This window comes from Balearica regulorum, chromosome 16, assembly GCF_011004875.1.
Source record: "Balearica regulorum gibbericeps isolate bBalReg1 chromosome 16, bBalReg1.pri, whole genome shotgun sequence".
Taxonomy (NCBI): domain Eukaryota; kingdom Metazoa; phylum Chordata; class Aves; order Gruiformes; family Gruidae; genus Balearica; species Balearica regulorum.
Window position 1 is genome coordinate 11,107,588 of NC_046199.1, and position 22,577 is coordinate 11,130,164.

Sequence of the window (22,577 nt, forward strand, 5' to 3'; positions counted from 1 at the left end):
GCAGAGCTGTTCTGCGCTGGTACTCCCACCCCTGAGGCTCTCCAAGCCCATCCACAGCCATGTGAAAGAAGATGGATCTCATGCCCTGCCTAATGAAAAGCCATCTAGGGCTTTATTTCAAGGGTCCAAGTATTCTGTAAGGGTTTATGGATAAAGAAGTCATCGTAACCAACACTCGAATGTCACCAATTTACAAAGGAATGAGAAATCATCAATACAATCAGTGTTCATTTAAAGGGACGTAGGATCTAATGTGGTACTCACACGGTCTCCTGGAGGCCCATTTGGGCCAGGTGGGCCATCAGTTCCTGTTAAACCCTGTAAAAAAAAAAAAAAAGTGTGAAAATAGAGAAATACAGTAATAAGAGCTATAGGAAGTCACTGTCACCAACAAAAATCATCTGGATGCCAAGCTCTCAGGAAAGCCTAACCGTTTTATTTCTCTCTGTAATTAATCACAAAGGAAAGGACCAGAAGCAAATTATCAGTACTGTTCCCTGGGCATTGTAAGTGTGGATGAACAACACCAAGTAGTCTTGTTCCTGGTGTTTATTGAGTTCCAGCTTAGCTGTGGAAGCTGACTGAATGCTTCCTCTTGTCTGACGCAGAAGAAAATGTGCTACCTAAAATCTTACCATGGTGGTAAGATGGACATGGACTGTGTGCGGTCACCTGCCCAGAGCTGTAGGGAAAATCCCAGGTCGGTGACCAGCAAGCCTCAGCTAATAAGTGTGACTAGACTTCTGAATTGAGGCTCAATGGATTTGCTCCAGAAACGTCAACTGATACCTGTATTTCTGCAGACCTGCCCAGCGCACCTCTGAAGAACTGCAATGTTTCATTGCAAGAGTGCGGTCCTGTCAGTTACACATCTCAAAATTGTTCTCATACTCCTTAATTCAATCAAGACATGCTTTCAAGTCTTAAATTTTCTCCTCATACGCAAGACATATATGTAGATCCAGGACCCATTTTGCTTCTCCAGTAGATACAGAGAAAGTTGGAGATGCTTTGGGAAAACACTCACGCCTATGTGAAATATTCAAAAGATCTAAGAGAAAATGACAAAATACTCACATCCACTCCAGGAAGACCAGGCAATCCAGCTTCACCAGCTGCTCCAGGTTTCCCTGGTGCACCTTTTGGTCCCTAGATCAGACAAAGAGGCAATTATTTTTAACATAATAACAGGAGAAATGTGGCTTATGTTGTTACGGGCTACAAGATGGAAGTTCATTTCCTGATGTGTTCATCTTAACCATGCAACATGGAAGAATTCCTGCAGAGAGACGAAACTTGCCATGAATCCATATCCAAACCTTAAATTTATTTCAGTTCTTTGGCTCAGTTCCACATACAGTTACTCATAAGCTGTTGCTAGTAAAGGGGTAGAAAGGGATGGGGTAAGTGCTGTGCCACCTGGTACAATTTTCAGCACCCTTTGGCAGACCACGGAGTTGAAGCAGAGTCAGACCAATGACAGAAATAACCACACTTACGTGGCTTGGTGCCACTTTTTGTTATACTGGTGATGGCCAAGCTTTATTTCAGGCATATCCTCCCCTAGCAATGAAGCAGGAGAACGTGCTTGTCCCCAGGACCAGTGCTGAGCATCTCCACTCCTGTGTACCCCTTCTTACAGAAATTCTGCTGCAGATACAGAGAAGAGCCAAGCCACTAAGACTTAGCTCTTGTGTACTGTGTCCTTCTCAAAAGGATAAGCAAGTCAACGTCAACCAGAAAATACTTACTGGTGGGCCTGGCAAACCAGGAGGGCCTGGTTCTCCCTAAACAAAAGAGAAAAGACATCAGTGTTAGAGCTGAACCTCTCCTTTCTGTTGACTGTTTGCAACAGTGGTGTTCCCAACTGTCACAGAGCTCAAGTCTTCCTTCACGCCCACTCCAAGATTTACCACCTTCATTCTAATGAAGCTGATGCTCTGGATCAAGGATGAACCTGGATAGCCTTTTCCACATCTACAGTAGCAGATTTGGTTGAAACCCACATCCTCAGCCTCCCAAGAGAGTGACAGTGCTTCTGAATGGTGCCCAACACTTGCAACATTTTCCAGACATGCTTAGAAATTCTTTGCGCTTGGGCTTGTCTGCAAGAGAGGAAGCTGGATGGCTACCAAGGCTTTCCAACACCTTCCTGATGAAACAGAGGGATGTGACGATAAACTCCAGGAACCCAGGGCACAGCATGTATCTGTGGTACTACCAGGAGCTGGGGACTATCAGAAAGTGAAGAACGAGCAAACTGTCTACAATGATTTTCTTCATATGACTAAACTTTCACAGGAAAAGCAAGTGAACAAAGCCCCCAACTGATTTCCACCTAATTCAATTGCACAATCTGGATTAAACCCAATTTTCATAAAATATTTCAAAACCGCTCGTTTTTTCCTATCCTAATGGAAAGCAACTTTTAAAAACAGCATTAAAGGTTCTTGGGAGACAATATTTAAAAAACCCTTTGAATCACTCTTAGCTCAGCCAGCTGTAACATCATACAGAAGCTTGCGTGGACCCCAGACAGACATATTTGTGGTTTATTGTTAGCCCCCAAAAGAGGCAATAATCACTGTGAATGGCGGAGCTCGGTTTCTCATCTCATCCCACGGAAAATCGCTTTGCGTCCCAGTTCCAGATGTCTGAGTGGTGCCCTGCCCTCCTGGCACTGAACATTGTGAGACCCCCGGGTACTGTGGGCGAGCAGAGGGGAAGGGGCATGTTGATACCCTTGGAACAAGAAAATCTCTATGGAAAAAGGGTGGTTGTTAACAGAGCAAGGCTAGAAATAACACCATCCCCACTGTGGGTCTGGGTAATTAGGAGTTAGAAAGCAAAGGCGTGGAATTTATAGCATGTTTCTATATTTACCGTGTCGGCAACTGTGAAGTCTGTGGGCAAATGTCTCAAGACTGGCTGCCTTGATTCGCTCAGGCGAGGATTTACGTACTGCGCTGGTGATCGATCAACGCACAGACCAGAGGGTCATTGCACAGAGGGATCTTTATGCTCCGGCCTGCTGAAGCAGCTCCTTTGCCCACAGATTTTCCATAAATAGTTATCATTATCATAGGTGGAGAAGGTCCCCTGCCAAGGAAATGAAAGGAGCAGTTCTTTTGCAATGAATGGTTTGAAAAGGCAGCTAGAAATGGCAGTAGCGGTGGTTTACTGCCTCCTCCATCACCTGAGATTGCCAGCTCCTTGCGTTTTTTTTTTCTTGCTTGTGCGATGGCAATCATTACAGCAAGGTCACAGCATCAGCAAAGGCTGTTTGGGACCATCTTAAACCTTGATCCTGCTGTTGTGGACCCCTGCGGGACCCTGCAGGAGCACCAGAACTTCAGTCAGCTGAATCAAAAGCTTAATCAGTGTTTATACCCCTAATTCCAGATCACTGGGAATTAGAGGCAAAGGCTGTCAGCAAAAGGAAATGCTCTCCTGGTGCTACACGAGAGGGAAGGAAGTTTACTCTTTCTTAGCAAGTCAAGCCAGAAGATGAAAAGTGGAGGGGGAAAAAAAAAAAAAAAAAAAGGCTTGATTTTTGAAAACTGACAATTGCTTATTAGCAATTTGGGGAATCACATCCCCAGAAATAATTCACAGGAACTTGTCGCTAATTCTTTCGATCATAACATGCTGTTTCTGTTCTTGGGAGGGAAAGCTTTTGCTTGTTACTGAGTCTGAAATGTGAAGCATGTTAAAGGCTATAATTATAAAATATTTCGGAGGAACTTAATATTGCAGCTCCCACTGAAAGGCAGGAACGAAAGCAGGAGCTTCTAGAAATCGTGCTTATGGGGTTCATCCAAGGTTTGTTCAGAGATATCCTGAATAATTCAGCTGTACGTTATGCATCGCTCACTGCTCACGGCCGACGGTAAGGGACTGCTGAACACCTCGGCAGTGCTCATCCAGCTCAAAGACCGTTCAGCGACTCTTCCCACACAGCATTCATCCAAAGCCATCTGTGAAGACAACCCAGCTGGAGTGGCTTATAGAGTTCAGGAAACCTGCACGGGTCCAGAAAAGTTCTGATTGTGCTTTAAAAAAAAGGTCTCATCACTAAGGAAATAAAATAATGGTTTAATTCTTTGCAGTGGTAGAATTGACACTACCACTCGGGCTCCACACAATTTTCTCCATGCAGCACTGTGAAAATGCAGAGCACTGCTGGATTTTATATGCCATAATTTTTTGGAGAGTGCTGACAGAAAAACAGTAGCCCTTAAACTGGGAGGCTTCATGACCACATTCAACACTAGCCACAGCTGCACATCTCTTCTCCTGTGCAATTCCTTAAAGGACTAAATGTCCTGTTGAATTGCAGAATCCATCCCGGAGCCTGTCCCTGGACAGCTGGACCATCTCACATGAACAGGGCACCTGACAACCTCTATCCAGAGGAGGGATGTAGATCAAGTCTGTTCCAATGAGAGACTATGCCTGTGTAGCCAAAGCTCCAGATTCAAGCTGGGACTGCAAGACCTAGCACCTTAAATACTTTACTCAGCTGTTTGATTTTTTTATATTTTTAGCACTAATTCTTCATATTAATTAGATGATGTTATTTGGTCCTGTCCCACAGGGAGCCTTCTGAAGCTTTTAGCAGTGGATAGAAGGGTGTAGGTCCAAGTGACCAGTATCTCCTCAGGCTCCTGTTTCCAAGAACGATCAGAAGTGATGCTGGTGCTGCTCCAGAATTGAGGTGTAAATATCCTGTAGAAAGCAGGAACTGAGCAACACACAGGGACTTGTTTCTTTCTGATTGCTTATACGCAGAAGTTGGTTACGACTTGAAGTCTGAAGGGCTTCATCCCTCCCAAATTCTTTTTCTCACTCCATACAGAAACACAGCCACCCTTTTCTGAAGCCCACTGGCCACACGGATGTCCTGTTGCAGTGACTCCACGGGCTCACTGCTGCGGACGTGAACATATGCCCCTTGCCCTCTTCCAGGGTGTCCCCTTAAGCCTTTTATTGTATCGTGAAAAACAGGGGAGAGAAACCGTCAAGGTACCAGCTCTGAACTTTTCAGGCTACAAAACCAGAGTGAGATTTTCAGTGAAACAGCCTGCATTAGTCGAAAAGACACTGGAAAGGGACTGGCTGCAAATCAATGAGGTTCTCTCTTCAGACCAGCCTTGCTCACAGAGCCACTAGGAAAGCTCACCACTGCAGACAAAAAAGCTCCTTGTTCACCATATACCAGGGAACTCATATATTTTTTTTTTACCTTCTTATCCAAAAGAAAATTACCTGCATGTAATGAATAGATTTTTTCAAGGTTGCTTAAAGGCCCAATTCCAATAAACTTACTTCAGCCAAGCTTTAAAAAACCCTGCCCTATTCCATAAGCAGCTTAGAGAGACAAGCGCTACTCAAACTGAATATCGACGCGGGAATCCGGCCTTTTGCATTTGATGTGGTCTTGTTGAAGGTCCATCTGATGCTCTTTTTATTCACTGCCAGCTACAGGACACAGTTCAGTCCTTATCCAGATGCACAGAAGCAAAATTTTTCATTTCTATGGAACCATCAATTACAAGTAACAGGAGAAGTTTTTCTCCTCCAAGAAGCCCTGCGGTACACAGTCCTCTGCCTCTGCAGGAGGTGCACATAAAAGGAACCGCCTGCTGACATAAAGGGTCCCCATTTCATTTGCCTTTTGTGCCACTAAATGCAACTCGTGTCTGGAAACACACGAGCCAGATACTGACCTCTCACCTGCCAGTGTAAGTTAGGGATAGCCGTATACTAACAATGTTGAAATAAAACCAGTAAAAGTAAAAGCAGTGTCCAGTGCTGCGCGTTTTGAGTTTCTTGGGGCCTCTCTAGAAACATCGATGCTCTGAAGCGTCACATAAACCTCTCTCTGAACACAGAGCGTGCAATGACTCCGATGCACATCGTACCCATGCACTCAACCGTATCACGTCCCCCCTCCTCCCTGGACACCAAGAGAGAAACATTCTGCTTTCCAAGCAGGGTCACGAATCCCCAGCTCTGTCCTGAACTGTCTCTTGAGACAAGGGATTGATCCTGCAAAGGACCTGAGGCCACTCAGCACCTCCACTGCCCGTTCTGACTCTTGCAGAAGGAGGTCTCTTACGAGTAGGCTGGTTCTCCGGGTCCAGCCACCTCTGAAGGATGGCCCAAAGGGGGGGCTCCAGAGAACAAGAGCAGCTTCTCTGCTCAGTTGGCTCTGCCTCTGCTCCACCCCTCGCCCTCCCTCGGCCGAGCCTGCCCTCTGCCCTGCGTCACTCACATCTATGCCGTCCTTGCCAGATGGTCCAGGGGGTCCTCGTGGTCCAGGAGGGCCTTGTGGTCCTACTCTCTGAAAGGATTGGGGGGAAGAGAGAGAGAAAAGTTTATTTTTGCATCGGAAGAAACATAAGGGCTAAATCAGAAAGCCATGGCCGAGTCCTACAGCTTAACCCCAAATCTGCACTAACCCTCCATCCCTCAGGGCACCCCCCACCCCGGGGAGGGCTCAGAGGAGCTCAGGACCGATGCAAGGCTCTTTGGAAAGCCCTTTTGACTGAGCACATCCTCAGGGCTCCCAGCGGGTTTCACTGGTGGCTTATGCTGGGAATCAAAGCTGGTCACTGGCAGCAAATGGGTTTGGGTATAGGAAAGGGTTCTCAGTGCCTGCAGGCACGTCCCACTTTGGGCAGAGGAGGAAATACAAAGCTCACGGAAAATAGGGGCCAAGTGCTTGGCATTAAAAATTAATTCATAGTCCCAGTCTGATGGAAGAGCCAGGCGGAACCATTGAAGACAGAAGGAGAAGGAAAGTCTCCTCTCTGAGCAGGATGCAATTTGAAAATCTGGGATTTTTTTAGGAGGTCTGAGGTGGGGGGAAAGAAAGAAAGGTCCAATAAATGACTTCTATATGGAGAGGGCTCCAGAGAGCAACTTGCTCTAGCTTCAGTGAACAAAGGTTTCATTGTAGAAGCAGCTCTGCTCGCAGCAGATGAGGGCAGCTCTGAACTCCCAAGCCAAACTGCAAAAATTCCTCACTAACACAATGAAAAACCTCACTGAGGAGTTAGTTACTTCCCCAGGCAGTAATATTAACACCATACGGGGAAGTTTAATGTAAATTCACCTCTGAAGTGAACAAGGGTTAAATATGCTGTTTCATAAGTGTAAAATTTGAAAATTGATTGAGGGAAGGAATAAGAAATTCTGATTCAGATGCGGACCCAGATCCAGAGATCAGTCTCATTGGCAACCTATCACTTCACTGTAAAAGAAAACTGTTTCTCTTACATCAACAGGTCTCCCCTTTCCCAAGGCTTTATCTCTCGTAACTACAGTCCTGAATGGGAAGACGATACTTTTACAGAAAGAATAAAGCAGCAGTTTCTGCGCACGAGGATACGATCCAAAAGCCTACCTACGTGGGTACAAAGCCAGATGTGCCAGTGCCAGGCGCTCTCTGTACAACAGCACAAGCAACGCACACATTTTTCATAAACTTTAGACTCCAATAACCTGCTTATTGCCACATTCCATCCTGCAGGTATATACACAGATCACTGTCTTTTTCTTTTATGGATTTTTATTTTTTTTTTGAGCATAAGACATAAATTGAGGCTTCTTACCTGAGCTGGTGTTGTGGCTAATAGCTGACATAGGAAGAGAAGCCCAAGAGTGGAGAATCCAGCCATGGTGCCCAGGCTCTGCCTCTCTTCGTTCCTCCTGGGCAGCTAAAGCGTTTCTCCTCCGGGGTCCAGCAGATCCCTCCTCCTCCTCCTGGGTCTCAGCTTACAAAGGAGAGACTCCTGGCCTCCAGATAAACCTGTGGCTCCAGCCGAGGGGCAGAGCTCAGGAGCACAAGCAAGAGGGGCCGAGCTGGGAGGAGAGAGGTTTCGGAAGGAGGTGGGAGAAGGAGGGGGAGCAGCAGCGGGGTCGGGAAGAGCAGCTCTCCTCGAAGAGAAGCTCTCATTCATGCCCCGCTGGGCAGCCCCAGCCTTGAGCAAACAGGGAGGGAGCGGACGGCAGGGTCGGACTTGCAGATGCGCTGCAGGAGCAAAATTCAGCTGCTCCAGCTGGAGATACAAAGATGTTCCTTAGGTCTCACCCAGGGCATGTCTCAAAGCCCATCACCACCTCCATGCTGGACAGATAAAAAGCAACACAGAGCGAGAGTTACTCAGTGCCTGAGGCTACCTAACTTCACTAGAGAAATGAATGTTATCTGTAACGAGCACAAGAGGCACTACAGAGAAATGCACTTACTGCTTTGCAAGATGGTTTATTAGCTCTGGAGGTGTACTCACATCTGGGTTTTGGTTGAGTTTTTTGGTTTTTTTTTGTTTTGTTTTTTTTTTTTTCCCAGGGAGATCTAAAGAATGCCAACTGATTTCTTGAGAAAGTGATGAATCCTGACCAGAGAACAGATGATTGCAGATACAAGGAAAAAGAAAAAAAGGAGAAACATTCTCAGAGCTGCAAAAAAACCCCAAACCAAACCATAAGGAAGAATCGCCTTTGAAATATTTGTAAGGAAGGAACAGGACAACAGTTCCCAGCTAGGTGATCCCCAATGGCAATATATTCACAAGGACACATCTCCTGCGAGTAGCTTCATGCTTCCCTTTGTCGATTAAAGACAATTTCATCGAAAGCAGGACTTAGAAGTGGACAGGAACAGCGGCAAGATTCATCAGGACTGAAATGACATAGTTCAACTGGGTAGCAAGAGGAGAGAAGTGGAAAAGCAAAGCTTCAGAAATGAAATACCAGGTTTCAGTTTGGCATCCTTACGCCAGGAGGTTTCTATGAACGCACAGTGTGTGCCTGTCCAGCTCCCCAGCAGCCCGTGTTCCACCAACCTTGACAGAGGCATAAAGGGCTCAAAGATTTTCCAAGTTCCTACAGGAGTTTGTGGAACAGGCAGCTGGGGACAGAAAGGGAGCGTGTGTCTGTATGTCATCTGATGGCTTCTACTTAAATGGAATGCTTTATTAGACACCACAAACCCCGCAGTGGGAGAGCAGTTGCACAACTGCTTTGCACAGAGCTTGCACCTCCTCCTTCGCTCTGAGTCCAACCGATGGCAAGGGACGGCAAAGCAGATCCAAACACCTCGGCCACACACTGCTTATGGCAACAAGGGATTGTAGGGCTGCTGCAAGCACGGGAAGAGCCCTGGGAGCATCCCCCTTCAAGCCCACCCCACAGAACAAGAGGAGGACCGGTCCTCCTCTCCTTCCCCATGCCCACACGGAGGGAGCGCAGCTGAAGGGACACAGTGACTTACAGAAATCACTACCCTGTGTCCTGAAGGAAAAGGCCCACCAGACTAAAGCCCTCCTGTGCAGGCCGGGCAGCTGTTCTCCTGCCTGCTCGCCCCGAGAGCTGCTCAAGAGCAAAGTCCTTGTTTGCTCTACAGGGCATCACGACGCACACGTGGGAAGGAGGCAGCACAAAGCTGGGGCGCACTGAAACGTTTCAAAGCACATCGTTATACAAGAAGCATGGGTGGCGTGTCCTTTCCCCACAAACATTCACTGGCCGTGTTTTACAGCGGTGGAGGAAGGCTGAGCATCATCTCCACATGGAACGAGCAGAGATTTATCTCACAGTGAGCCCACCAGCCCTCTGCTTGGGAACGCTGGGCGGCCCCAGGCACCCACTCGTTGGGTGGTGGTACAGGGAGGGTGTGTGTTGGGGCAGATTTTGGTCACATCCTGCCGTTAAAAAAAAAAACCCAACATAAATGGAAACTGGTATGCGTTGAAGTCATGCTTTAATAGGTGCCATTAATATAACAGACTCCATGATATAGCTCTGAGTGCTGGAAAACGTCCTGTGAACTCGCTGCAAACACCTACAGCCAAAATTCTAAACCTGGTCATGGCAGGGAACTGGTTGGTTTGAGCACTCCAGACTGGGGCTCACAGCGAAATCCCATTAACACAAAACCAAACCACACATCACTGCGACAAGGTATGATCTATGCCCCAACTGAGCACATATTCACAATGAAAACTTCATTAAATAAGAAAATTTCTATAAATCTGTACAAAAGCCACGATTAACAATTTCTTATGAATCTTTTACGAAAGAATTTTCACTCAGCATCTTCAAGTATTTATATCTGTATTTAAGAGTATTCTTATTGGCTATTTAACTCCATTTGTTCTTAAGAAAGGGAAAAGAAAAAGAAAAAAGAACTATTTTAAAAACATTAAAGCCTTTTTCCAGCACGTGTGTGACCATGAATACTAGATGTTAAGCTTGCAGACTTTTATTCCCACGCACGTGTATGGGGCAGTCTGGGAAGGCAAATCACTGATCAAATTCCTTGAAAGATGAAGCCTCTTCAGAGCCGTAGCAGAGAGAGGAAACACATTTAACATCGCACAGGCTACTGCATCCGCTCTCTGGCAAGGCGGGCAAGCCTCTAACCATCTCCCAGACCAAACAAACAGCACCTAAAAAAAAAACCAAAAACCACCCCAAAACTAAACCAAACAATCTGAGCAAACAGCAAGTCCAGACCTTCTGGCTGTTGGAAACGGTTTCCTCTGCTTCATGAAACGGGTCCTCTGTTGTAAACCTCTAGGAGCGAAAGTGCTGAATTGTTTAATGCTGCTTCAGACTCGGCTGAATACTGCACAAGTCAGGCAGAAGAGCTAACGGGGAGGTCAGGAACATTAAGGCAGGCAAATAGCTGGCAAGGTCTGAAAGTAAATTCTTGAGGGCTGTAAATAAATGAACCAGACAAGCATACCCCCTCCAATTAAAGTTTCAATTAAATGCCCCACAAATCCCAGTGGTTTCCAGACATGCTGCACTCGAACGCGCCCTCGCTGTCTGACACGCTGATCATTAATGGTAAAACAATCCTGCCCTAACTAGGAGGTGAGTTAAATCTGACACATGGAACTGCATGCGATGGGGCTGCGGAAAGGAGAGCTCCACAGGCCGCTGCAAATTAACAGCAAAGTCTGAAAAAATCCGACGACAAATCATTGTTCTGTTTTGGCAACGGAGGAAGGCAGGGCTTTGAACCAGTGGTGGACGTAAATATCTGTGGAAGACTATCAAGGGTCTGAAAGTGGGGGAAAAACCTGGGGAAGAAGAGCTCTAGACAGCTTTATGCAAGGTCTGAAGGTTTTTCTCTTCAAAACCAGTACACAATTCATGTTCTTAACAACTCTAACAAACACTACAAAGTAACTTCTGCAGGGGATAAAGGGAACAAATTACTCGGCACTTTGCACCCTGGAGAACAGTGTCTGTACACAAAGGTTAATACTGGTCAGGGATACATGTTGACTATGCATTTTATCCCAGCCCAAAGTCAAACCTACTTTCTTTATAGGAGGAGAGGCAACTATACTCTTACATGATGTGAAATGTATATACTCATCTCTTTCAAACAGCACCTTTGCCAGCAATAAATCACCTGGGAAGGTACAGCTTTTCAAAATAACAAATAGAAGTTACGTGGTAATAGAAAGGCCTGGCATATTAGGTCATGCTGTTTACATTAAAAATCATGTATTTAATAAATACTTGACTAGTTCAAACAAGACGACAGATCAGTTTTCCTCTTCTCTTTAAGAAGGGAAATACCAGAATCAAAACAAAGTGCAAAAATCCCTGTCGCTGCAAGATAGTCCTGAACATCAGATAAAACACAGGAACAGGACACAGCCTGTCTGTGAAGATGATTAAGTTAGAATTTTCCTCTTTAGGGTAACCAAGGGCTGGGATCTCAGTGGGGGTACTACAGATGATTAAAAAAAGTGTGGAAAAGTGAAAGTCAGCTCCCCTGGATCAGCCCGAAAGAAGTTTATTCTTCTGTGTACTTCTGCTACCCAAATCCAAAGCTGGCTCCTAGGAGTTCGGGAGTGTCACCTCCGCTTGCTGGAGCACTTGCCGTCCTGGTCTCACTCTGCTGCTACCTGCTCTTCATCAGGTTCTGCTGCACGCTCAGAGCTTCCAGGTTTTTCTGCTGCAATCTCAGCCCTGTCTTCTTCAGGACAGGCGGATGCCATGCTCTGCTCAAGGCTCTCTGGAGCTTGGTTCTTGCTTGTGACTTCTGCTTGCCCTTTTTCACTTGTATTTTCTGCCTGGTTATGCTGTTCCAACCCATCTACCTCACATTTGCCTCCCAGGAGTGTGCTGTTGCAGTGGTGCTGATCACTGCTTGCTGTGACTTGATCTCCACGCAACTCCAAGCCATCACTTATTAGAGAAGTCCGGCCAGTCTTGGGGAGCCTGGAACCAACTGGGGGTCTCACAGCCCCACCATTTGCATCACCACCACCCTTCTCACTTGTTGCTTCCACAGTTGCGTTTTCCTCACTGACGTTTTCTTTTTCAGCCTCAGTGTTTGCAACAGATGGATTTAACTTGGCACTAGAGGCAGAGGTCCCCATGTTCAGGTTTATGGCCAAGTTGAATGTTTTGCTTCTCAGCGTTCTTTTATCAACTTTCCTCCGTTTTACCGTTGCATCAGCTGTCTCTGGCACCGTTGAGTCTTTGGTGCTTGCATCGTCTTCTTTCAGTGTTTCCTGGTTCTCCTCTGCTTGTAAGAGTGGAACCAGGGAGGGGATTTCTGCATCAATTGCACATTCTCCCAGATTACGGGAAATGTTTTCAATATCAGTAGGACTTCTCAACAGTCCACTCTTTTCAGTGCCTGCCATATTTGCATCTAGTTTCCTCTTCTTGCTCTCCTTTGTGCAATCGTTCTCTGCCGTACCCTGCCCTTCCTCAGTCTCACTCTTTAAATCCTTCTCCTCCTGCTGGGTGAATGAAGCCTCTTTCTCCTCTTCACCATTCTCTCCCTTCGAAACGCATTCACTTAACTTCTCTTTTACACCTTCATCATTCACTTTAGGCTGCAAGTCTGCAGCATCTCCAGCCTTCTGTTCTTCCTCTAGAGACTGGTTCTGATTCTTTTCCACAGAATCATCACATTTTTTACCAGGACTTTTCTGTTTATCTTCAGCCTTTTGGTGCAGCTGCGACTTGGTAGAGCGCGCTCTGTACTTCAAGAGTTTGTCATGTGGTCCCCATACAAAGCTGTCTCGAGGTCTGAAGTGTTGCCAAGCATAGTAGACTAGCTCTCTTCGCTTCTGTTTGCTTCTGATGGTGAACAGAAAGTAATCCAAGGCACTTCTCTTGACATTTGGTAACATCTCCTTAACAAGAGTTTCTGTTAAGAAAAACTTTACCAAGTGCACTTGATAGTGTTCATACCCCATCTCCCCCAGGCACTTCAGGATGCGCGTAATACGCAAATTGTTGTGGCCAAACCTGAAACAAACAGATGAGCAAAGTTGGTAAGTGAAGCTTGAAGTCACAACGAACCCCCAGGGTACCTGCAAAACGTTTTGCCCTTTACTGACTGTGATCTATTCAAGACTATTTGACAATGCAGATGGGAGTAAAGGCAGGCTTACTTTTAAAGCACCTACTGCTGCTGCCTACCTTTAGCAGCACCTTCCTAACCCTTCTTGGACTGCTTGGATTAATCATCTCAGCTGCTTGGAAAGGTTCTGCCTCTCTGCATCACCCACCAGTAGGTAACAGCCACCACACTGGGTCGGGCACGCAGTCCATGCACTGTCCCCGACAGTGACCCTGCAGGGGAAGCCTGCAGAGAAGTGTAAGAATACAGGCGCGTAAGGATGCTGCCAGAAATTCATGACTTAAGTCCTTAAGCTAGACACAGCTTTTGGTTTTTTATACTTGACAGTCTTCAAGTTGATTTTTCTTTTGTATGTCTAGTCCTTTTAGAGCCCTTATTAATAGCATTAGGGGTACTCGAATATGAAGGGTCATTACTATCTCTATAAGACCTGCAATAATATAGAAACATTACTGTCAATTTGCAGAGGACTTTTCAACCAAGGATTCCATTTCACACCCATTAAGGCAGCTTTATAAACAATCAGGGAAGTATACGGAGACACTCCTGTTTCGTAGTTTAACAGAATACTACAAAGGCAATTTGGCTACCTGTGAAAATGTTTCAGTGATTCCTGCTTAAAATGTGGCTTTAAACACAAGCTCTGCTAGAGCAAATATTAATGTCTCCACGTCTGTATTTTGTACTTCAGGAGACCAACACGAAAAATGCCTGCTGTCACCAGCTGCACCGGACACAAAACAGTCTCAGCTGGTTTACTCATCATACTTGTCACTTATTAAAGTCACAGAGAGTGTGATGAGCTACAGTCAGAGGCTGAGCCAAGTTAAAAATACTTCAACTAGCTAACTTTTTTTATCAACAACAGCCTCCATTCCTCAAGGGCTCAGGATTTTCTTGACTGACTTTTTGTCTTCTCAAAGAAGTGCCTGGCTGTAGTAAATGGCCAGAAGTATAAACAGAGACTCACCGGTTCAAGTTTTGAAATCGTTCAGCCCAGTTCTCTGCTCTCTCAAGTTCTCCAGTTTCCTCGTTGATCAGAACAATTCCATAAAATCTCAGCATGAGCTGATAAGCACGTATAAACCTTTGCATAACTTCCTTGGACTTCTTAAAGGCCTGAAAACAAGACAGAACAATGAGTACAAGGTGCAACTCCCCAATTACCTGCACCAGTTTAAGGGGCACCTCCATTACAAACAAGGTTTGATTATATCACCAAGCATTTTATTCACTGGTGTAGCTACTGGCAGGCACAAGACAGACAAATGCTTAACAGGTCTTGAGTGAGCTCCGTTCACACTAGGGCCCCAAGGAAACAATGTAAAAAACCCTAGATTTCAAATATAAGGTGTTTAGAGAAAATCCTAACATCCTTCAGATCTCAAAAAAAAAAGACAAAAGCTCTAAATACCTGGATTTCTTGACATGTGAGTGGTCTGGCACGCCAGTTCATCCCATGTTCACGTAAAGGGAATAGCCTGAAGGGAAAAAAATTTTCAGTCCCGATGAGCAAAGACGACATCCATTTTGTTACAATTAAAAAACCCAAAAAGACTCCAACAATTTGGGTATCACAGGCATCTCCTGGAGAGCTCACATCCTTATGGACGCAGAAATAGTTTACTATATGACAAATAAATCCCTCCCATAAAAGCATTGTCTACACCAGCGATAACATACTTTGCTTATCTGGAGCTGTCGTTGCCCTAATGCTTTGTTCTGCAGGACGCTGTAAGACCAAGCATGACAGATATCTACTGCCACAGCTGCACTGAAAACCTGCACCTTCAGGATTTCCATTGCATTGTTTCCAGAAGAATATAACTCATTAAAAATAAAGTGGACACAGGTTTCACTCAAGAGTAATTCTGGCCCTTTTGGGAAGCTGAATTCAGGAACACAGACACAACTGAGTCTTAAAAAGAGGCACAACTAAAGACAGGCACCATATTCATGCAGACAGTTTACCACTGTATGTAAGAATGGTTTTCTTCCAGAACTTCATAGTTGTCCCACCAAGATTCAAGCAGAGTTTCAATATGCAAACCTGAAAAGAAAAGGACAAAGTCAGGCAAGAAGAAATAACACCAAATGAAGATGAAAGTTCGCTAGTCACCCAAGGTGGCTCATTATCCAGAGCCAGCTGTTCACATATAGGCATTAGCTTCTCTAACGAGACAATCATCCTGGTAAGCCAGAAAAAGAAAAGTTAAGTTTTCTACCACCAAACAGAAAATTAAGGAACATACAGCAGGAACAAGGACTTTTTAAAATGGAAATTCTTGGTGGGTTTGGGGGTTTTGTTTGTTTTGGGTTTTTTGTTTGTTTGTTTGGGGGTTTTTTGTGTGGTTTTTTTACAATTGTCCCACATGGCTCAAGCTACTCTTTCACCAATTCGACCAGCTGCAGCAGAGTCGCATCAAACAGTCATCACATAAGGGACTCACCCTGGGGCAAAAAACAAATCTCATTTTTATAAAAGCTTAAGTTCCACATCTCCTCTTCCTCCTCATTTTCTGATTCTCTCAAACCCTGGAGATAAGAACAAGAAATCAACAAGCAGCAATCTTTTCAGAGGCAGTATTCACTTCAACACTTCTTGCTTTCCCTCACATTTCCTAAACATTACAAGCTAAACCCTTGAAATGGGGTTTGGGAAGTAACAGCTTGTTTCTGATGCACCCACATGCACATCATCCCTTCCCCCTCACAAACAAATCCCTTAAAGGCTCTGAGCCTGTCAACACAAAGACAAAAGGGTGCCCTCAAATCTAGAAAGTGTTCCTAAACTTAGCAGACGATGAGGAAGAGCCACGTGCATCATCATTTAGTCCATACCGGGTACTGATGTCTGTATCTCTGCAAGTCTCTTGCTGCATTCCAGTTGCGCCGGCCTGAGAACTAGAGAAAAGAGACAGGTTGGAGATCCAGAATAAAGCTGTCTTCTGAAAGAAGAAAAAAAAAAAAAAAAAAATCCACTGCCTGAATTTAGCACCTCTCACACACGTTCTGCTGCCTATCGCTCCCCTGTGCCCTGCACTCCCAGCACCCCCAAAAACAGCCAGTTTATTACTGCAGTTGTTTCTCTGCATCCCTGAAGACAACTTTGGACTAAGAGAAGTTCACACCATCTCCTTTATCCAAAACATTTCTTTTTCTTTCTAGTCTTATTAATCAAGGTCTTCATGTTTTATGCATATCTTTTATTCCAGTTGAGTTTTCCTACACAAATGGTCAGAACTAGCTGGAAATCCCACACAGTAGAATGTCATTTTCTTCTTTAACTCAAAGGTTTTAAAACAACACAAACTAAGCCCTGCCTATCTCTCCATCTCTCTCTCTGAGTCACTACATACCCTAGTCAAGAGAGAGATCAGACTTTAAAATTGTAGAATTCAAGATGCAGAAATATCCCATAAATTCAAGATTCTCGTGCCCAGTAGACATTACTGAAGGAAAGTTTTCTTTGTCTCTGTTTTATGCTTGAGAGCAGTCTTGCTGATGTAGCATCACGCTGATCTAGTCAATGGACAATAATGGAGCCACCTGGTCACATTAGATATTTATTTTACTGGACTTCTGTTCCAATCATCATCATTGTTATTGCTCATCTCTCCAAGTAACCAAACGTTACGTGAAGCATACCTGAAAACCCCTCTGAGACAATGGTGACGAATTTGATCTTTGCTCCTAGAAATAAAAGGCATTTAGTTGGAAAGATTTTGAAACCAAACTTCACTAATAAAATAGAGATATATATGAAATGAGAATACCCACAGCAGTGAATCACATCATCCCGATTAGTTGCCAAGAGACAGATTTACCTAGTTACAGCTGAATTCACTTGATTTTATTCATCAAATTGCTACAGAGAAAAACCTGTCATGCCACCTCCACCTGACAATTAGGTGTCTGGTTCTCCTTGCTACACAGATGGGCTAGATTCATTCCAAACATAGCACTTAGACACAAATCAAAGAACAGCTTCATTTATTTCCATGAAGTTCAGAGGAAGCAAAGTTCCAAGCATGACTTAATTCAAAATGCATTTTAACTGAATTATATACTTTTTTTTTTTTTTACAGTGGATTACTTCAATGAGAAGAGATTTTGTTACACTTCACAAGCAATACAGACAGGTTTAATCTTGCTGAGTGCTGAACCATCTTGTCCCAAACCATGAAAGTGCTTAAAATTTTTCTGTCAAGGCAGAACCACCAAAAGGAACCAGACTGCTCATGAATTAAAGGACCCACCCAACGTGGAGCACAGCGCACTCGGAGCGTTCAACGCCAGCTCACAGCAAGAGCCAGGTCTTTGGGAAACAGGGATGAGATGTGCAGACTCTTGCAGAAGAAGCATCTTAAGGAACTTAGAACAAAGAAGCATCAAGTGCTCTCCCAAGTTATTTTCTAACTTCATTTGCCCAGAGAAAAAATAAACAAAATCACTTTCTAGTGAACAGTGAACACAGATCACTGGTTCATTAATTATTAAGGCAGGAACTGGATTAGATTTTTTAACACCTCATTGTAAAAACTCATCCACTCAGCAGCCCTGTTGATTGTTAATACTTAAATTTATCAATTGGGCACAGTGTTTGGTAGATCAAAGCTTTAACCTGAGGGAGGACAACAGAACTTTTTAAAATTCTGTTTGAAATATACATTTACACATTATGATTCCCCCATACTTTGGTGACAGGAATTAAATAAAGCTCAATTTGTGGTTTTTTTTTTAATGTAGTACCTTGTGATGACCTAAACTAATGCCTGTCTACATTGCAACACATTTTCAGTCTATATATGACAACATAGACCAAAACAGGCGGCAGAACTTCCCACAGCCACATGGCCCGTACGGGATTAGAAATCCAAGTGTTGGTGTCCATCCCCAGAATCTACACACAACTCTAAAAAGCTAACATTTGGGGGGGGGGGAAGTGGCTGCAAACACAAGACTAAGAAATATGTTTCGCCCAGAACAGATAAATATGATTCTTTTGTTCAAGATGTAAGCAGAGACTGGGATTCAGCACTTTGGAATTCATTGATGCTTTTGACTGTAATTTTTGAACTCCAAGGATGAAATTCTGATACATGTGGAATTCATGAAAGTTCTGCTCTCAGTTACAGAAGAATCAATTTCCAGATATTCTTCAGGTTCTAAAATAACATCCTTTGACACAGGCAGGAGGGACAGGCTAACAGCAGACAGGCTCCAGTTTTGAAAAAGAACCGGCTTGCTGCAGGGTAGGTGTAGGTGTAGCCAGCTGCAACGCCACGGTGCAAGGCGCTGAGAAGCCTGCCCAGGAAGCAGCTAGATCCAGGAGAAAGGCATTCCGGAGCGTGCCGTTAGAGAACAAACAGGGGAGCAAAGAGGGCAAAACTCAGCCCTCCCTCCACACAGGTGTGTTCCTGGGTCTCTAAAAGTTTCTGTTCAAGCCACACAAATACAACTTTCCTTCCAGGTTAGAAGGACAAACTGAAGACTTAGGTCAAACCTCCCCGTTTTTCACAACACCGATAAGCGATCTAAGCAGGTTTCTCCCTCCAAACCTGCAACGCATCAGCCCGAACGCGCGGCGCTGTGCAAGGAGCGTGAGGGAAGCAGAGAACAAAGCCAGCAGAGGGTAACACAGACAACGTTTGGCTGAAAATGGGAAACCAGCTGCAACCGAAAGGGATGGAAGAACGCGCGGATCGCGAGCAAGACACAGGAATGGGAAAGATGGCAGAATCCTAGGAGAGCGATCGAAGCCTTTTGATGATGGAGAATTAGGAGAAGGCAGGACTACAGGGCTTGTTATTAAAACACAGCGCTGAGCAGCACAACATGAACTCCATGCGCTACAGCAGACCGAGAGGTAACCTTATTAAAACGAGCACAAACCCCAAGATTTTGAAGGCTCGCTCCTAGAAGCTAAAAGCACTGAAATGGAGAAGAGCTGAAGAGATGCACCTGCAGGAATTTCAGACTGTGAACATATGGAGCATTTGTAGAGACACAAGTGAGGTGCAAAGACAAAAGTAAAAATTTATGTTAGTTTTGAAAGTGCATAGTGAAAATAATAATAAAAAAACCTCTAACCTCAGAAATGAATAAACACATTAGCCGCTTCAGCCAGAAAGTATACCATCTAGGCTGAGGGGAGAAGAATAAGAATTAGCGTAATATAAGCAGAAGTAGGAACTGGTTTTGGAAACCAATTCGTGCCTTTGGCAGGTTGTAAAGGCATAGACGGATAGCAGAAGATTTACTGTTTCTTTTTGTATTCATGCTCACTGCCCTTAAAAATTTTTCAGGCACTGTCAGAGGTGACTACACATTCATCACTGAAGGAAGAACTCCTCTTTAAAGATGCAGAACGATATTCCAGGGGCCGTAAGTCTCAGGAACATCCTCCCCTGTAAGACAAAGCTCAAAAAGTCCGCTCACTGGAGTGAGGAAATGGTCCTTGCTTTTACAGTTGTCACAATCCAGTTGTTGCTCTAAGAAAAAAAAAAAAAATCTGAAGAACAAACACATTCAAAGGAATAATCTGAATGTTCTGGAGGCATTAAAACTTGTGAACAAAACCAGAACTCCAGCCACGCACAGAAGAAAATTGTCAAGTGTACCCTCAAACAATGCAAATAATTTCAAAGGATAATTTGGATAATAATTTCCCTGCCTCTTCCTCTAAGTATTCCAACTATTCCACCTAAAATACCAGAGACCTTTCACACATCTGTTTCCTGCAGTAAACTCCATGAAGATGCAGAGACATGCACGAGCATGTCCATCTGCTGTATTTAAAACCTTGATTTTGTTTGCAGAGTATGGAGTGTGTATTTTTGTAGGAAGTCATGAGTGTTTGGAATACTACATTGCATGGAATTATATATTTTTTTTAAAGGGAGGTTATTTTAATAACTTAATGCTTGTAAAAAAATTAAAGTTTAATATTAAACTCCTTTAAAGGTATATTAATTAGAACATTTTATCTGCCTATTTATATTCTAAGAATACAGATGAGTCAAATGAAACTACAGTGAAGGATTAGTTTTCTTTTCCCCAAAAGGGGAGGAGCTAAAGGACTGTAGCGTGTTTTGACTGACCCAGGAAATCCTGAAAAACAGAGACACAGTTTTGCATTTGCCAAAGCAATGCTGTAGAAGAAATTACTGATGCTCAATGTCAAACTCAAAGCCATAGATGCTAAAGACAGGAACCTCAGATAAGACCAACAAGTTCCTTTTATTTCAAATCGACATTATTTTAAGGCACCGGAGACAAGCGTTGACATTTCGCAGCGCTACCTCCTTCAAATAACCGCACGCACACCTGCGGTTTTTAGAACATCAGCGGATATTTCTTTGTTTTCAGAGTTGCTTTGTAACATGCTCCCTAGAAAATAAATGCCTAAGAGAAATAAAAAGTTACAGCTCATTTTCGAAAGCGAGCGGACGTTATGTGATGACTTTCTATTGATGGCATGAAAGAGTACAAAAGGCCAGCACACAGAGATGAGGCTACTGGCAAAAAACTTAAAAGCGAGGAGTTGCTGAAGAACATTGACGTCATAATGGCCATCAGAACGTGGCGAACAGGCAGGTGCCTGCTCACAGGGAACGGCGGGGAAAAAAATAACGTGAAAACCCAGCTCATGGCAGTGTAATAAAACTTAAGGGGTCATAAAGTCGGAGCACACCTCTGCCTTCGCCACCTGCAGAGCTCATTTCGGAGCGGGCCCCGCGTCGTCTCTTCTCTGTGAAGACTGTGACTGGCTGCGGGGGGAGGACAACGCTGCACGCTAGCGATCGCTGCCAGGGCAAAGCAGCCTTTGAATCCCTGGAAGTATTTTAAGCTGCTCCAGTTCCCGACAGCAGACGAGGGTACCAGAGAGAAGGTGCCCAAAGACACCGACCGCACGGGGAGTGCGCGGCCTGGGGACACCCACGCGTGCACACCGGCCGCACAACCCCCAGGGCCACGGAAAGTGCCGCGGTGCCCGTCTGCTGTTACACACCTCCAGGGCCGCCTCTGCCAGCCGAGAGAACCTGCACCCGGCCACCCCCGGCGCGGAGCCCGAGGGGCTGGGGGCGGGCAGGGCAAGGGGCTCCCCCCCCACACACACACACCCCGGGCCGCCTCGGAGGGGCTGCTCCGTGCCCCGGGGGACCCCCGCACACCCACCTGGGCCTGCCGGGAGCCCCGCACCTGGCTCGACACCGGCAGCTCTTCTGCTGCCTCCGGCTCCTCCCCGGCTGCCGCCTCCGCTGCCTCCGGCTCGCCGCCGCCATCCTCCTCCTCCTCGTCGCCCTCCTCCTCCTCCCAGGTGGAGTCGTACCTCCACAAGCTCGCCTCGTCCTCCGCCTCGTCCTCCTCCCCCCAGAAAACTAAGGGGGCCGCCATGGGAGCGCGAGGGGAAAGGGAAAGGAAAGGGAAAGGAAAGGGAAAGGGAAAGCGAAAGGGGCGGCGGGGCCGCCCGCCCGGCACAAAGCCCGAGCACGTGGGGGGAAGGAAGCGCGGGCACGCCCCGCCCCCTTCCTGCGGCACCGCCCCCCATTGGCCGCCGCCCGGCTCGCCGCGCGGTCCCTGCGCCCGCCCGCTCCCTTCCCTCCGCCCCTCACTCGCGCAGCCGGGCGGCGGGGCCGTCTGTGCCCGGGGCCCCGCGGGGCTCCTGCCCGTCCGCCCGAGGGAGGAGGAGGAGGAGGCAGAGCTCGGCTCTTTTCCATCCACCCCGGCGCTGGGCAGCAGTAAGGGGTCCCGGACCGGCTATGAATCCCCCTCGGCCGCCCAAATTGATCGCTGCTGGAGAGGAGATGCCGAGCAGTGGGAGCTTTCCTCTTCCCTTCAGGGAAGAATTCAGCGGGACTCGTGTGTTTTAACTTCTCACGCCAAAACCATACCCCTGCCATAGAAAGAGGCAATATTCCTCTTACAGGAAAATCAATAAAACAGCAATTTTCCCAAGAAGCCAGGACTCGGTGAAAGGGAAGGGAGGAAAAGCGAGCTGCAGCACTCGGGTAATTTACAGCATTTACGTTTTCCAAATATCCAACTTTGCAACCAACGCGTTCCTAAAAAAAATCTGTGTTGCTAGATTGACCATGAACCCCAAGGGGACTTTCCCTGCTCCCCAAGGGTGGTGTTGAGAGATTGTACCAGTACCTGTTAA

At 45.7% G+C, this 22,577-nt stretch overlaps 2 protein-coding genes across 7 annotated transcripts in view; both read right to left on the reverse strand.

The window, feature by feature from the left end:
- Positions 1-8,310, reverse strand: part of COL9A3 (collagen type IX alpha 3 chain) — a 38,281-nt gene extending 29,971 nt beyond the window's left edge. Inside the window, exons 1-5 of the mRNA XM_075768613.1 lie at positions 7,620-8,310; positions 6,278-6,346; positions 1,752-1,787; positions 1,078-1,149; positions 265-318 (exon numbers count right to left, since the gene is read on the reverse strand). Of these exons, the coding sequence (XP_075624728.1) occupies positions 265-318; positions 1,078-1,149; positions 1,752-1,787; positions 6,278-6,346; positions 7,620-7,685 (297 nt within the window). The 5' untranslated portion in view covers positions 7,686-8,310. The remainder of the gene's footprint in view (positions 1-264; positions 319-1,077; positions 1,150-1,751; positions 1,788-6,277; positions 6,347-7,619) is intronic.
- A 1,442-nt stretch (positions 8,311-9,752) lies between these two features.
- On the reverse strand, positions 9,753-22,001 carry OGFR (opioid growth factor receptor). 6 transcript variants are annotated; one of them, XM_075768991.1, is made up of 10 exons: positions 21,593-21,833; positions 21,108-21,247; positions 19,853-19,905; positions 17,060-17,104; positions 16,253-16,315; positions 15,862-15,946; positions 15,383-15,461; positions 14,826-14,892; positions 14,382-14,530; positions 9,753-13,296 (listed from the first exon to the last, which is right to left on the reverse strand). In XM_075768991.1, exons 1-10 carry the CDS (start codon positions 21,697-21,699, stop codon positions 11,922-11,924), a joined length of 2,163 nt encoding a protein of 720 aa, XP_075625106.1. In that variant the 5' UTR covers positions 21,700-21,833; the 3' UTR covers positions 9,753-11,921. The 6 variants fall into 6 exon arrangements, with proteins under 6 accessions (XP_075625106.1, XP_075625105.1, XP_075625109.1 ...); XM_075768990.1 differs by lacking the exon at positions 21,108-21,247 and having other exon boundaries at positions 21,593-22,001; XM_075768994.1 differs by lacking the exon at positions 19,853-19,905 and having other exon boundaries at positions 21,593-21,895.
- Between the last annotated feature and the right edge of the window lie 576 nt (positions 22,002-22,577).

What these genes read in the sequence shown, in the direction of transcription:
- OGFR (XM_075768990.1), bottom strand. Translation starts at nt 21,965, where the DNA reads ATGGGGGGCGGTGCCGCAGGAAGGGGGCGGGGCGTGCCCGCGCTTCCT. An exon ending in GGGGCTCCCGGCAGGCCCAG is followed by an intron (nt 19,906 to 21,592) that starts GTGGGTGTGCGG and finishes TTTTTTTCTTAG; the next exon opens with AGCAACAACTGGATTGTGAC. An exon ending in CGATTTCAAAACTTGAACCG is followed by an intron (nt 13,297 to 14,381) that starts GTGAGTCTCTGT and finishes TGTTTGTTTCAG; the next exon opens with GTTTGGCCACAACAATTTGC.